Below are 11346 nucleotides of genomic sequence, written 5' to 3'. Positions count from 1 at the left end.
GAGATACGAGATATTAAGAGGCCGTTTGATAATCATTTTGTTTTCAGGTTTTATTCTGTTTCCATATGTTACCAAACAAGATATTTTTAGTAAAAAACTGAAAAAACTGAAATGGTTACTAAGTTTTTTTTGTTTTCGTGTTTTGGTTTTGTACTTTTTTCCTTATTCTTCCCTCTCCCGCCACCCTCTCTCGACCCTTCTTCTTCGTCTTCTTTTTTTATCCCTTATACTTTTCCTCAATCTATAGGGCAAAAACTGAATACGAAAAACTATAGATGAAATGGTTATACAACATTCACTTCAACCTTTTTTAATTTTTTTTGGAATGAAAGAAGCAAGTGGGTTTATATTATATTAATCCACTCTTGGGATACGAAAAATTTTACTCCGTTTAAACCCTTCTTCACTATGCTTAACCCGCCAACAAATCCAATTTTAGATACGCTTCTCTTTGGGCGGTGACAATTGCAATCTTTGACATGGTTATAATATTGTTTGTTTATAATAATGTTCGATGAAACATTTAACCCAAAAGGACATGGAGTACAAAACGGCCTGACAACCAGATCTAGGCTGGCAAAGACAAGGATTTCCTGCTTGGGGAACACAGTTGGCTGCATCATTAAGGTTTTCAATCTAAAAAGTTTGCACCCTGTTTAGGCTGAAAAGGTCTCGAGGCAAGAGGGCAAAAGGTTATGGACTATAACTCAGTTGGTTAAGAACATTCATCATTTGCATCTGAGGGTCCCCAATTGATTTCCCCTTTGCGCAATATTGCTCGTGTACATCTAGAAAGGCCTTCAAGGTCTTGGAAAATTCACGGGCGTGATTTCAATCATAAGTAGCACTTAGCGCTACATGTGTTTTAGCCGATAACTTTGATTTCCACAATTGTGAGATCTTTTATTTTCAATCTCAACCATTAATTTTCTGTGTCACTCAATCCTACATAGTAGCATTGAGGAAAAATTGCAAATTCACTGCTAGAATATAAAATGTAAACGATAATTCGTAAACCAAAATTTTGAATATGTTTCTAATTTGTTAACTCACGGAAGCTAAAGATTACAGGAAGCAGCAGCTAGGTCTGCAACATGAGGATCAACCTTAGGTAATATGTGACACACAAGAACAGAGCAAGTGGCATATACCATTACCCCTACAAAGCAAAATACAGATCTCGAAATACAATTTAACTGCAAAAAATGTAAAATTCTTGCAACCAAGATAACTAGAGACTCGAGAGGGGCAAACATCTCACTGGCAATCGGACTCTTGGAACTTTAAGGAGTATGTTCACTGGTCCTTTACTTTGATAGCACACTGAATCGAGTTAAAGCTCGCACCAACAGGAGAAAGATACCATGCTCCAGTCTTATTTGTGTGCCACAGATACTGTTCAAGCAGCAGGGACCTTTCTGCCATCTTCAATAAAGAAAATTGCAGCTTCTGGGACCTAAGGAGGAAAAGAAAAATTTTAGATACTTTAAACTAAGCATGTATAAAGTCGAAAACACAAGATTACCAAAACATGGCTAAAAGGGGGACGAGGGGGCAATAATGCATAATCAACTCATATGGTTTCTTCAGATACATGTATGCTTTTGGCTTTTCGGTATAAATTAAAGTACATTTTCAATTCATGCCAATCAAAATTACGAATACGTCTTCACTGGCGTTAACACTCCAGTTTCAACATTCATTAAAGTTTTTGGTGATGCTAAATACAACCCAGCCTTACCATTTGACCATTCTGTAAAACAATTAAAACTGAAAAATTACCATTCAATAGAAAGAAAAATGAAACGAAAAATTAGACAAAAGTTGATATTAAGATTTTCTATTCAGGTTGAACACGGATCTCTACATGAACATATTTGAAGATTTGAAGGTTAAAGCAAAGGCCTTCGGCCTTCTATGGCATATTAAATACCTCCCTTCGTACAAAAATAGAAAGAAAAAGAAAAACAAGCATAAACGGATAATCCTTGATGCCCTGACTTTTTGATCACTAAAAAAAATTCCTAAGCATGGTGCTACCCCATGCAATCACCCAAGGACATGAAGTGTTAAAATCAAAATGACGACATAAAAATTTGACACTACATGGTACATACTTCCCAAAGCCAAAATTTAGCTAACTGTTTACATGTACCAATATTTAGTTTTAAATTTCACAACTTCCTCACCACATTTCAATTCTTCTTCCTCAGATAACATTTCAATTTATACCATATATTGCGATCCTCATTCATATAATATAGTAACTCCTCTTTGGTCTAATTCATTCATATACAAAGCGTTAAAGAGGTTAATGTTTTTACTGGAACTAAGAACTTCTGTTTTGAACAAAAGGTGAAAACACATATGGAGGAAAGAGAAACAGTAAGCGAAGCAGCTTACATCAGGCCAAGTATCCGTAATGAACTCCACAATGTCATAGGCTATATCTCCTTGAACGTCAATTTGATCCTTCTCAGTTGGCCCCTGCAACCAACCATTCAAAATAATTATAACAAACCATAATAACAGATGACAGACCAGATTTCAAAAACTATTTCTTAATATCTATCATACCTTAACAACAGAGGCTCCCGTAGCAAACTTTTTACCCAATTTCTTTGAAGCGTCACTAAGTTTGACACCTGAATTGTAATTAAAGAAACCAAGTTAATTATGGTAGAAACAAAATAAGGATATCCAAATAGAAAGACAAAGGATGTATAGCAGCAGATCGCTCACCAAAAAGCTCCAGTCCTTTCACAGTGGTGATACATTTTCGCTTATTACGTGTGACCTTTTCAATCGTAACTTCTTGCTTCTCCTAAAGAAAAACCCAATACCAAGTTTAGAAATTTTAATCTAAAGGGTCTCACAACAAATACTGTTATGCAACTAGTTCACCTAGAGAGCTTGTTTACAAAGGGTTACACCTATTGGATAGAGAAAAACACTTTCAGAAGTCTCACCTTTTTCTTAATCTTCCCGCCTGGAAGACGCTTGACTTCTTCTTTAGGTGCTGAAGTGCCACCGTCAAGCCAAATACAGAGGGCAGGGAGTGAAGAAAGTCGTTACAATTTGAATTCGCAAAGCGGAAAACAATCTTTCCAAATAAAATTAAAGCCGAAAAAAATATAACACAATTAACATCCCATTTCATCTCATTAGCAGCACAAACAAACACACAACAACAACACATGTTTACGCATTCCATATCTCCACACACGAAACACATATGCTCAGTATCCACACTCATAATTCATCCAATCCAGACCAGAAAAATTAACAATGTTCAAATAAATACGTAAATACACACACACAACATATACATATTTATAGGATTACCTGAAGAAGCAGCTCCATCACCACCTCCAGAAGAAATACCAGTGGACTGCAACTGGTTGGCTACTTTATCAGTTTCCTTAGCATTAGCCTCTGCACAAATAAAATTAATACAAACAATTAAAACTTTTTCGTTAAGATAGCAAATAAATCAAACAAAACAGAGTGATCATAAAAAAATTTAACTTTACTTAAATTTGATTAAAAATAAACTATGGTTCGGGAGAAAGATTGAACCTTTAACGAGATCCGGGTAAAGGTCCGGGGCGTTTTGGATCAACCATGGCTTGCATTTCTCGAAATCAGGTCCGAATTCACAGTACTCTGCAGGCAAACTGCACACCGCGCAGTACAGTACGCGAACCGGTTGGGGCTTCCCCGCCATCAGAGCTCAGCCTCAAGCTCCTCTCTCTCTCTAACCCTCGCCCTGTAATTGGGAAAGTCAAAACGCTGCGTTTAGGTTACGCAAATTGGTGAACTGATGACGGTGTATTGCAGCTGATGATGACGATGAGATTATCGGGATTGTTGGATTACAGGTGTCAGATGCTGATGGCCGAAAAGCGGTTAGTCTTATTGATTGGGGCCCATTCTGTTATGAGTTTATAAGTTTCTTGGGCCCAGTAAACCCACATACTTGAAATAATTAATACATATTTTAATAAGTACTGATATTGACATTCCAAAAAAATCTCAATGCAGTTGTAATAAGTGTATTTTTTTTTTTAAATACAGAAAATTTATAATACACAATGAAAATTTTGTAATGCCAACAGCAGTTTTTCTTTTAAATTTTGAAGTTTTTACTTCTTTTTGTTTCAAAGACGAAAATGAAGATTTGAACTTGACACAATTTTCAACGCACATAAGCACAACTAGGCATTCAAGAAAAACGCGCACCAGATGAGAGAACATCAAATTTCGACTCTAAAACCAGTTATACCTTTATTTACAGGTAGAATCATAACAAATTCAAAGTACCCAATTTTTTTTTTTTTTTATTATTATGGAAAGTACGCAAATATTGTTGGTAATACTAGAAAGGGTAGAAATACCCAAACAAGAATGAAAAGAACAATTTTACTAGCATATGTAATTGTTTGAAGTGACAAATTATATACCATGTAGGGCATGCAAACCATAGTACCATATTAATGTCATAATTTGAAGCTTTTTTTTTTTTTTGTTTTCTAAATTTTTCGTGGTCCTTATGGTGATACTATATTTTTAATATGAGACTTGTGGTAAAAAATAAATAAATAAAATATTAGTTAAGCTTCTATGATGAGTCTGTCACAATTGAGGTTCAAATATAAATCTCCTTTAGTTTTCCGTTTAAAAAAAAAAAAAAAAACACAGAATCTGTCTCACGTGGATAAGTTAACTTGATTTTTAACAATTTTTTAGGCAACAACGGTCACCAATAGTTTTTCGATGGTAGAAAGTCAACATCGAAGTCAAATTCGATATATCACAACTATAGCTCATCAGGTTACAAACTTGATAGTCCACAAATAAATAATTACTCCACATTTTATCATAATTAATTTAGTAACATCATTGATCATAATCTCTGTTCGGGCGAAGATTTCTCCGGAGAGGGCTCCTCGATTCTCAGCACAGCTCACAAGGGATTGACACTTTGGATGTGTAGTCGGGCTCTTGCTTGTTGATGTGCTGCAAGAAGAGGATAGAGTTAGTTCGGAAATGTGCCTTTGTGGGGCCTTAGATGTAGGCCTTGAGGCTCGCAATCAAAACTAACTAAATGCTAGGCGTGCCACTACTATCTCAGTATAGCAGATGTAGAACAAGATCGTGTTTAGTCGATTTCTTGCGCCCCAAGTTACTTAGACTTCTTGTTATCCAAGGATTGTCGTGGATGAGTTAAGTCCGCATTAAGTTCTTTTTCTTACCTTGAGAACAAAGACTTTCAGTTCATAGTCTTGTATATTCGAATGAGGGGAGTCCAGATCCCTTAAGTCATTTGTTTGGCTCTTGATTGGTTTTAAATGAAAGCATGTCCATTAAATTGGCCAGATCTAGATGCAAATGAGACTCTTAAAGTAGGAAAACAAATGGATATGACTTGAATACATGCTGAAGAATACATTAAGCAGTAGATCTATTATCTTTGAAAACACACAAAGAACTTTAAGCAAGATTTTACCTTGTTGGGCAAGGTCGAACTTCTTACAATCACTTCTCTTTGAGTTTACAGAGGTTTCTATACTAAAAAGGGATGGATGGTAAACCAGTTTACACAAGGGAATCGATAATGCGCCACTTGGGGTGATAGCAGAGCTTCTAAACAAGACAAAAGATAACTTTTGTGAAGGAGATATCCTGAAAATGACTAAAATCTGGGCTGATTACAGCTTTTAGATGCAAATATGGCTTGAGAGCAGAGTTTGTATGTTTGTTGGTTTGATTGGTTGAGTGTCTCTGGGGCCTCTTCCTCCTTTGATAAGCATATTAGCTCGACTGCAGTGACTTTGCTTTTGCCTAAAAACAACTTGGAGGGTAGTGAGTCATCAGCTTTTTACTTGTATTGCCACTGAAAAGTGATTTTTGGCTGATTGTGAGTTAGTCTCCATCACTTGACATTTAAATCATAGGCACATAGCCTATGCATTAATGGGAAGGCGCCAATTTGTCTCTGGGTTTGATGCTTGGGCCTTGGGCAAGTCAACCTTTAATTGGTATCTTTGGGCTTCCACACATTTGCAGTCCAATATTCAAATATTAATCCAAACAATCTCATTGTACTCTTCCAAGAGCAAATCACCATCGTTCCCACACTTTTTGCGTCCCCATTGTTTTTATGATCAAATCTTCAACTGGCTCGGTGGAGAGGACTTAGCCTCCAAGTAATTCTGTAGGCAACGAACAAGCAAACACCACCAAATCAAATGTTCTCGCCATCTTAGTTTAATTAAAAGGTTGATTTTAACCTCACATGTGAGATTTATGTATTTGTTTTAATGGAAGACTAACGAAGTTTAGGTTTGGATCGTAATTGCTAACGAAGTTTACCCCAAGTTTTTAATCCTTTCTTTAGTAGAACCTACCGCAGACGAATCAAAGTATTGTTTGCCTTCTATTAACAATTTTTTCAACACGAGGGTTTCATTACAGGGACCACAAAAGAAATTTGGTCTTTTACTTACCACCTTTTGTTAACGATATATGAAATTAAACAATGAATCCGTTGAAGTAAATTTTGAATACCAATTTCCTTTCAGTCCAGTATTTTCTTTTCAAAATTCAAAAATGATCATAATTTTAATCTTGCTTCCAGTTAGTGAAGAAAACATATATTGGGAAATTAGAGCTCCTAATACGACAATTAGTAGAGACAAATTTTAGTATTTGTCCACCTCATCATTCAATGCTGAAACATGATCTCTTAATGTTGGCAAAGTCATCACTTATCGTTTCATCGGTGATTTAACAGATGTCTAATTTTTAAAACGTTAGGTAGTTATTTAGAATGTTTTAAAAGGTTAAGGCTAATTTGAAATCACCCCAAAAAGGTTAGATAGTTATCTATATTTAACCTCGTTTTGAATTTTGGAGTGTTTATTCTATGAGTAATGTTGTTCATATCATGTTTTTGTACCACATTTTCATACCACCTTAGGTGGCATTTGATGTGGACATCCACATCATTTGAATTAATCAGATTTTTAAATTTAGTTCATTATTTAATAAACTAATAATTAGGAAAAACTAGTTAATTAAATGATGATTGTGGTATACGAGGAGTCTTTCTTCTTCCTTTCCTTGGTTTTGCAAATTTTTCAAATGATATGGTTGTCCACGACAGATGCCACCTAAGGTGATATAAAAATATGGTATAAAAACATGGCATGAATATCATTACTCCTATTTTTTTAGGCCTTGAGAATGAGGACTCGAACTTAATACATCTTTTAACGTTTTATTTTTTAATTTTAATTTTAATTTTTGGGGAAACTTACATCTTTTAATGTTTAGAAGATAAGTACAATTAGATATTTAAGGAAAGTGCATGCGACATAAGTTAACATCGAATTTGGACCGTACAAGCAAATTCTATTTTCATTGACTGACAGAATCATAACAAATTCAAATAACCAACCATATTTGGTAGTGCTAGCATTCTCAAGAATAGAGAAAGAACAAATTTAGTAGCATATTTCATCGTTTGGAGTGACAAATTACATACCATATAGGCATGTAAACAATAATAACATATTATTATCATAATTAGAGGTTTCTTTTAAGATTTTTTACTAAAATTTTGTTTAACCGTGTACATAAAATTAAATACCAAATTGGCTGAAATAAATCATACAATACCAACTAGCTTCCAGTCTAATATTTTCTTTTCAAAATTCAAAACGGAACATAGTTTGAATTTTGTTTCCCCACTAGTGAATAAAAACGTATATTATTAGTAATCATGGTAAAATGAGCCAATATTAATCCACTTGGATTTGAGTTGTCATAACTAGTCACTCAAAGATTTTCAATTCCAACACAACCGTCACATGCTTTTATAGACGAGGCACATTTCCTAATGCCAATTGGCTTTCACACCCTTAACCAAAATTGTATATATACACCCTATTTACACATATATACATACAGCATTTGTTTAATTGCATTTCTTAATCCCTACCCTCATCTCTTCCTCAGCAAAGAACTCATGGCAAATTCTAAAGCTTGTGCTGCCTGCAAATACCAAAGGAGAAAATGTACCCAAACCTGTGAATTGGCCTCATACTTCCCGGCCAGCAGGTTTGTAGAGTTTGTAAATGCGCAGCATACGTTCGGTATGAGCAACATTGAAAAGATTCTGGCTACGGTCGAGCCGGATCAAAGACCAGCAGCGGCTGAGACTATACTCTTTGAAGGGAATATATGGAGGAATAATCCTTCTGTTGGTTGCCTTGGTGTTACCAGATTCCTCCGCGAACAAGTAGATTTCCACAAGAAAGAACTTGAGATGACAAATCTATATCTAGCATTTTACAGGGAATTAAAACAGCAGCTTGATTCGCTCAAAATACAATCAGCACGAGAAGCACCGGTCGTCCCTGATCAAGTAAGCCATGATTTTAATTTTTATTCTTGCTGTCTACTTATCTTCTTACTGAATGATTGTTAATTGATCTATCTTTTTCGGACAAAAACAACATATGTAGACTAAAATAAAATAGCTGATTTATTCTTACTATTTATTTTGTGTAATGTAGTTCCCTCGGATCACGGCTGAGATGAAAAAGTATGAAGAAGGGTACATCTACATGTCGAGTTTGGAAGACGCACAAGAGAAAGCCTTCGTCATCGGGCTCATGCAACCAGCAAGTTTCAGTGGACCTGGAGAGTCCAGGTACTGAAATTTTTTACCTTTTTTATTTGTAATGTTCCTTTTCTTTTTATTTATATTCTTGATTTAAACGGAGGTGTGGGGAAGAGACAAAAGGAGATGAGGTAGATCGCTAGGGAAGAGTGATGGGGGAGACGAAGATAATTTGTAAGAAGCGCGCCATGAGTTGGTTTTTGAAAAGCATTAGGGTTAACATCCACGTTATGTTATTTGACTCTCATACTTTTGCGGGGATGCATATAACGTAAATGTCATGTTATTTGATTTCCATTTTGATGTGTATGAATGTATACGTGGCGTGCGAATAACTTTGTCCTTTAAAAGCTCAAACTTCAAATCACTTTTACTTGAAAAATAATGATAATAAATTCTTTTAAAACAAGTATATGGACAAATCTTTTTTACCAAATTTACAAGAGATCTCCATTTACAAACCTCTTATGTGGACAATGAGATGAAATGCCAAGTCATTTAATGCAATTAAGTGAGTTTTCATTTTTTTAAGGAGAAATTTGATTCTCGTCCCTTTCCTTTTATTTCATTGATTGAATTTTTTTTAAATTTTTGATCAAGACCGTTTGGTTTTATCCACGTAATTATTCCAATAATAAAATATTTACATGTCAGCATTTTAATTTTATAAACCTTACTCTCTACTAACAACCACCCCACCCCTCCCATGACTTTCTCGTTGTTGTCGGACTCATTTTGCATTTGCTTATTATTGATTTATGAGCGCGAGGCTTAGAGTTACGAAGATCTCTCGCATTCCAGTATTGTAAAATGAGTGTGCATTCTGGTATTGTTAATGGGACTTGATGTTTCGTGAGATGGATTTTGAGCATCTGGTAGAGAGAGAGAGGAGGGCATTTGCCGACGGAGGAGTTGCCGGCCCGATGGTGGAGTGGGGATGCTGATGGGGTAGGTTAGAGTGGGTCGGGGGAGCTTCGGTGGCTTAGGGTACTTTGGCTGACGAGAAACTTGGGGTCATTGGTGGAGTGGTGTTGTAGGTGGTTAATTTTTTTGGTAATTAACTGTGTTTTAATTCGGAGGTTAAAAAACTAAATTCACCTAATCGCACTTAATGACTTTGCATACCATATCATTATGTCGCATGAAATATTTTGTGAATGTGATGTAAGAAGCTGTTCACTTTTTTATTTTTTATATTTTACAAATAATATTATATACCCTAAGAGGAAGGGATTGGGTTTAGCTTCACAATAAGCTTGCAATAATGTGATTTATGGAGGTGTATTTTATTGGAATTTGAGAGATTTTAATGGATTTATAAATTCATAGATTTTTATGAAGTTTAATTAATTTGTAGAGATTTCATGCAAAATTTTGATTCAATTCTCTCGAAATTTCATGAAAATATGTAAGATTTGTGGATGCTTAAAATACACTACGAAACCTCTCCAATTCCATCTGATTCCTCAACTTTTTCAAATTCTTTAAAATCAAATTCTAATTGAATACATTTGAAATGTTATAAACTTCTTTAACATCCTAATTGAATACATCCAGATTTCTAAGGATTTTAATTAACTATTTTAAAATCCTAATTGAATACCCCTAGATTCATTAAAAAATTAAAATTCTCAAAATCCCAATTGAATACACCTAATTAAATTCACCTAATGGCACTTAATGAATTTGCATACCATATCATTATGTCGCATGAAATAGTTTGTAAATGTGATGTAAGAAGCTGTTCTCTTTTTTATTTTTTTATTTTACAAATAATATTATCTATCCTAAGAGGGAGATGTTGGATTTAGCTTCACAATAGGCTAGCAATAATGTGATTTGAATTTGCCTTATTTCTAACCTATTGTGAGACTAAGCCCAACCCCCTCCTTCTTAATTATTTCACTTTTTAAGTTGAACTATCATATACCTTTCTCCCACTTCTCACAAAAAATTATTCATTTTCATAATAAAAATAAAAGAAACTTCCTCGGATAAAAGTAAATAATGTTTGCCCTTTGGTAATTTACTTTGAATTGATCTTCTTTCCATGAAATGCAGTGCTGGAGCTATCTCGAAGTCGAAGGCCAAGGGAAAACAACCGTTGGATCAAGAATGAGTTTTACTCAGTGTGGAGTCGGTCAATGCTGGTGCCCCCCATTTGGCAAACTCAATAGTACTTATGCTAGTTATCAAACTCAATGTCGCTGGATAATTGTTTCGTTTTTAATTTTAACATTTAATTTCAATTTCTCTTCTTGTTTTTTTTTTTTTTATTTTTTATTTTCAATTGGAAATTTATTTTGTTAATAATTGTAATTTTCAGATTTCAAAATCTAGTCAAATTTTGAAATCTCTCTAAAATTGATTTTAACTTTTATTCTTTAATACTATGTATCAAAACATGCATGACACTCAGAGTCTCAAATTTCGGCACCGATGCACTACCGACTGGTCAGTATTTACCAAAAATCATTCTACCTAAATGCTACAAACTTTTGGTCACATTTGCATCCATTTTTTTGGTGTTGCAAATTGACAGATTCATTGTATTGACATAATTGACTCATTTGAGATAAAAACGATAATATTACATGATGGATCAATAATCCTTTTCAGCAATCAAGTTATTCACAAAATATTAGTAGGGAGACTGG

The 11346-nt window shown here is 34.6% G+C and overlaps 2 protein-coding genes across 2 annotated transcripts; one reads left to right on the top strand and one right to left on the bottom strand.

Annotated features, from left to right (window-relative positions):
• Positions 1-1008: 1008 nt before the first annotated feature.
• On the bottom strand, positions 1009-3835 carry LOC103943999 (translation machinery-associated protein 22-like). The gene is made up of 7 exons (XM_009354385.3): positions 3580-3835; positions 3346-3435; positions 2970-3019; positions 2743-2824; positions 2578-2645; positions 2404-2487; positions 1009-1456 (listed from the first exon to the last, which is right to left on the bottom strand). The coding sequence occupies exons 1-7, from the start codon at positions 3725-3727 to the stop codon at positions 1400-1402; spliced, it is 579 nt and encodes a 192-aa protein (XP_009352660.2). The 5' UTR covers positions 3728-3835; the 3' UTR covers positions 1009-1399.
• Positions 3836-8032: 4197 nt separating this feature from the next.
• Positions 8033-8832, top strand: LOC125474804 (LOB domain-containing protein 22-like). Its single transcript, XM_048578849.1, has 3 exons — positions 8033-8431; positions 8583-8719; positions 8793-8832. The coding sequence occupies exons 1-3, from the start codon at positions 8033-8035 to the stop codon at positions 8830-8832; spliced, it is 576 nt and encodes a 191-aa protein (XP_048434806.1).
• The last annotated feature ends 2514 nt before the right edge of the window (positions 8833-11346 follow it).

This window comes from the organism of the source record quoted next, unplaced genomic scaffold (genome assembly GCF_019419815.1).
Source record: "Pyrus x bretschneideri cultivar Hongxiangsu unplaced genomic scaffold, Pyrus_bretschneideri_v1 Contig1, whole genome shotgun sequence".
Lineage (NCBI taxonomy): Eukaryota > Viridiplantae > Streptophyta > Magnoliopsida > Rosales > Rosaceae > Pyrus > Pyrus x bretschneideri.
Note: the sequence above shows the minus strand (reverse complement) of the source record. Positions and strands in the feature narration are given on the sequence as shown.

What these genes read in the sequence shown, in the direction of transcription:
- LOC103943999 (XM_009354385.3), bottom strand. Translation starts at nt 3,727, where the DNA reads ATGGCGGGGAAGCCCCAACCGGTTCGCGTACTGTACTGCGCGGTGTGC. An exon ending in GAAAGGACTGGAGCTTTTTG is followed by an intron (nt 2,646 to 2,742) that starts GTGAGCGATCTG and finishes ATTACAATTCAG; the next exon opens with GTGTCAAACTTAGTGACGCT. An exon ending in CGGGAGCCTCTGTTGTTAAG is followed by an intron (nt 2,488 to 2,577) that starts GTATGATAGATA and finishes GGTTGGTTGCAG; the next exon opens with GGGCCAACTGAGAAGGATCA.
- LOC125474804 (XM_048578849.1), top strand. Translation starts at nt 8,033, where the DNA reads ATGGCAAATTCTAAAGCTTGTGCTGCCTGCAAATACCAAAGGAGAAAA. An exon ending in CACCGGTCGTCCCTGATCAA is followed by an intron (nt 8,432 to 8,582) that starts GTAAGCCATGAT and finishes TGTGTAATGTAG; the next exon opens with TTCCCTCGGATCACGGCTGA. An exon ending in AGTGGACCTGGAGAGTCCAG is followed by an intron (nt 8,720 to 8,792) that starts GTACTGAAATTT and finishes ATTTAAACGGAG; the next exon opens with GTGTGGGGAAGAGACAAAAG.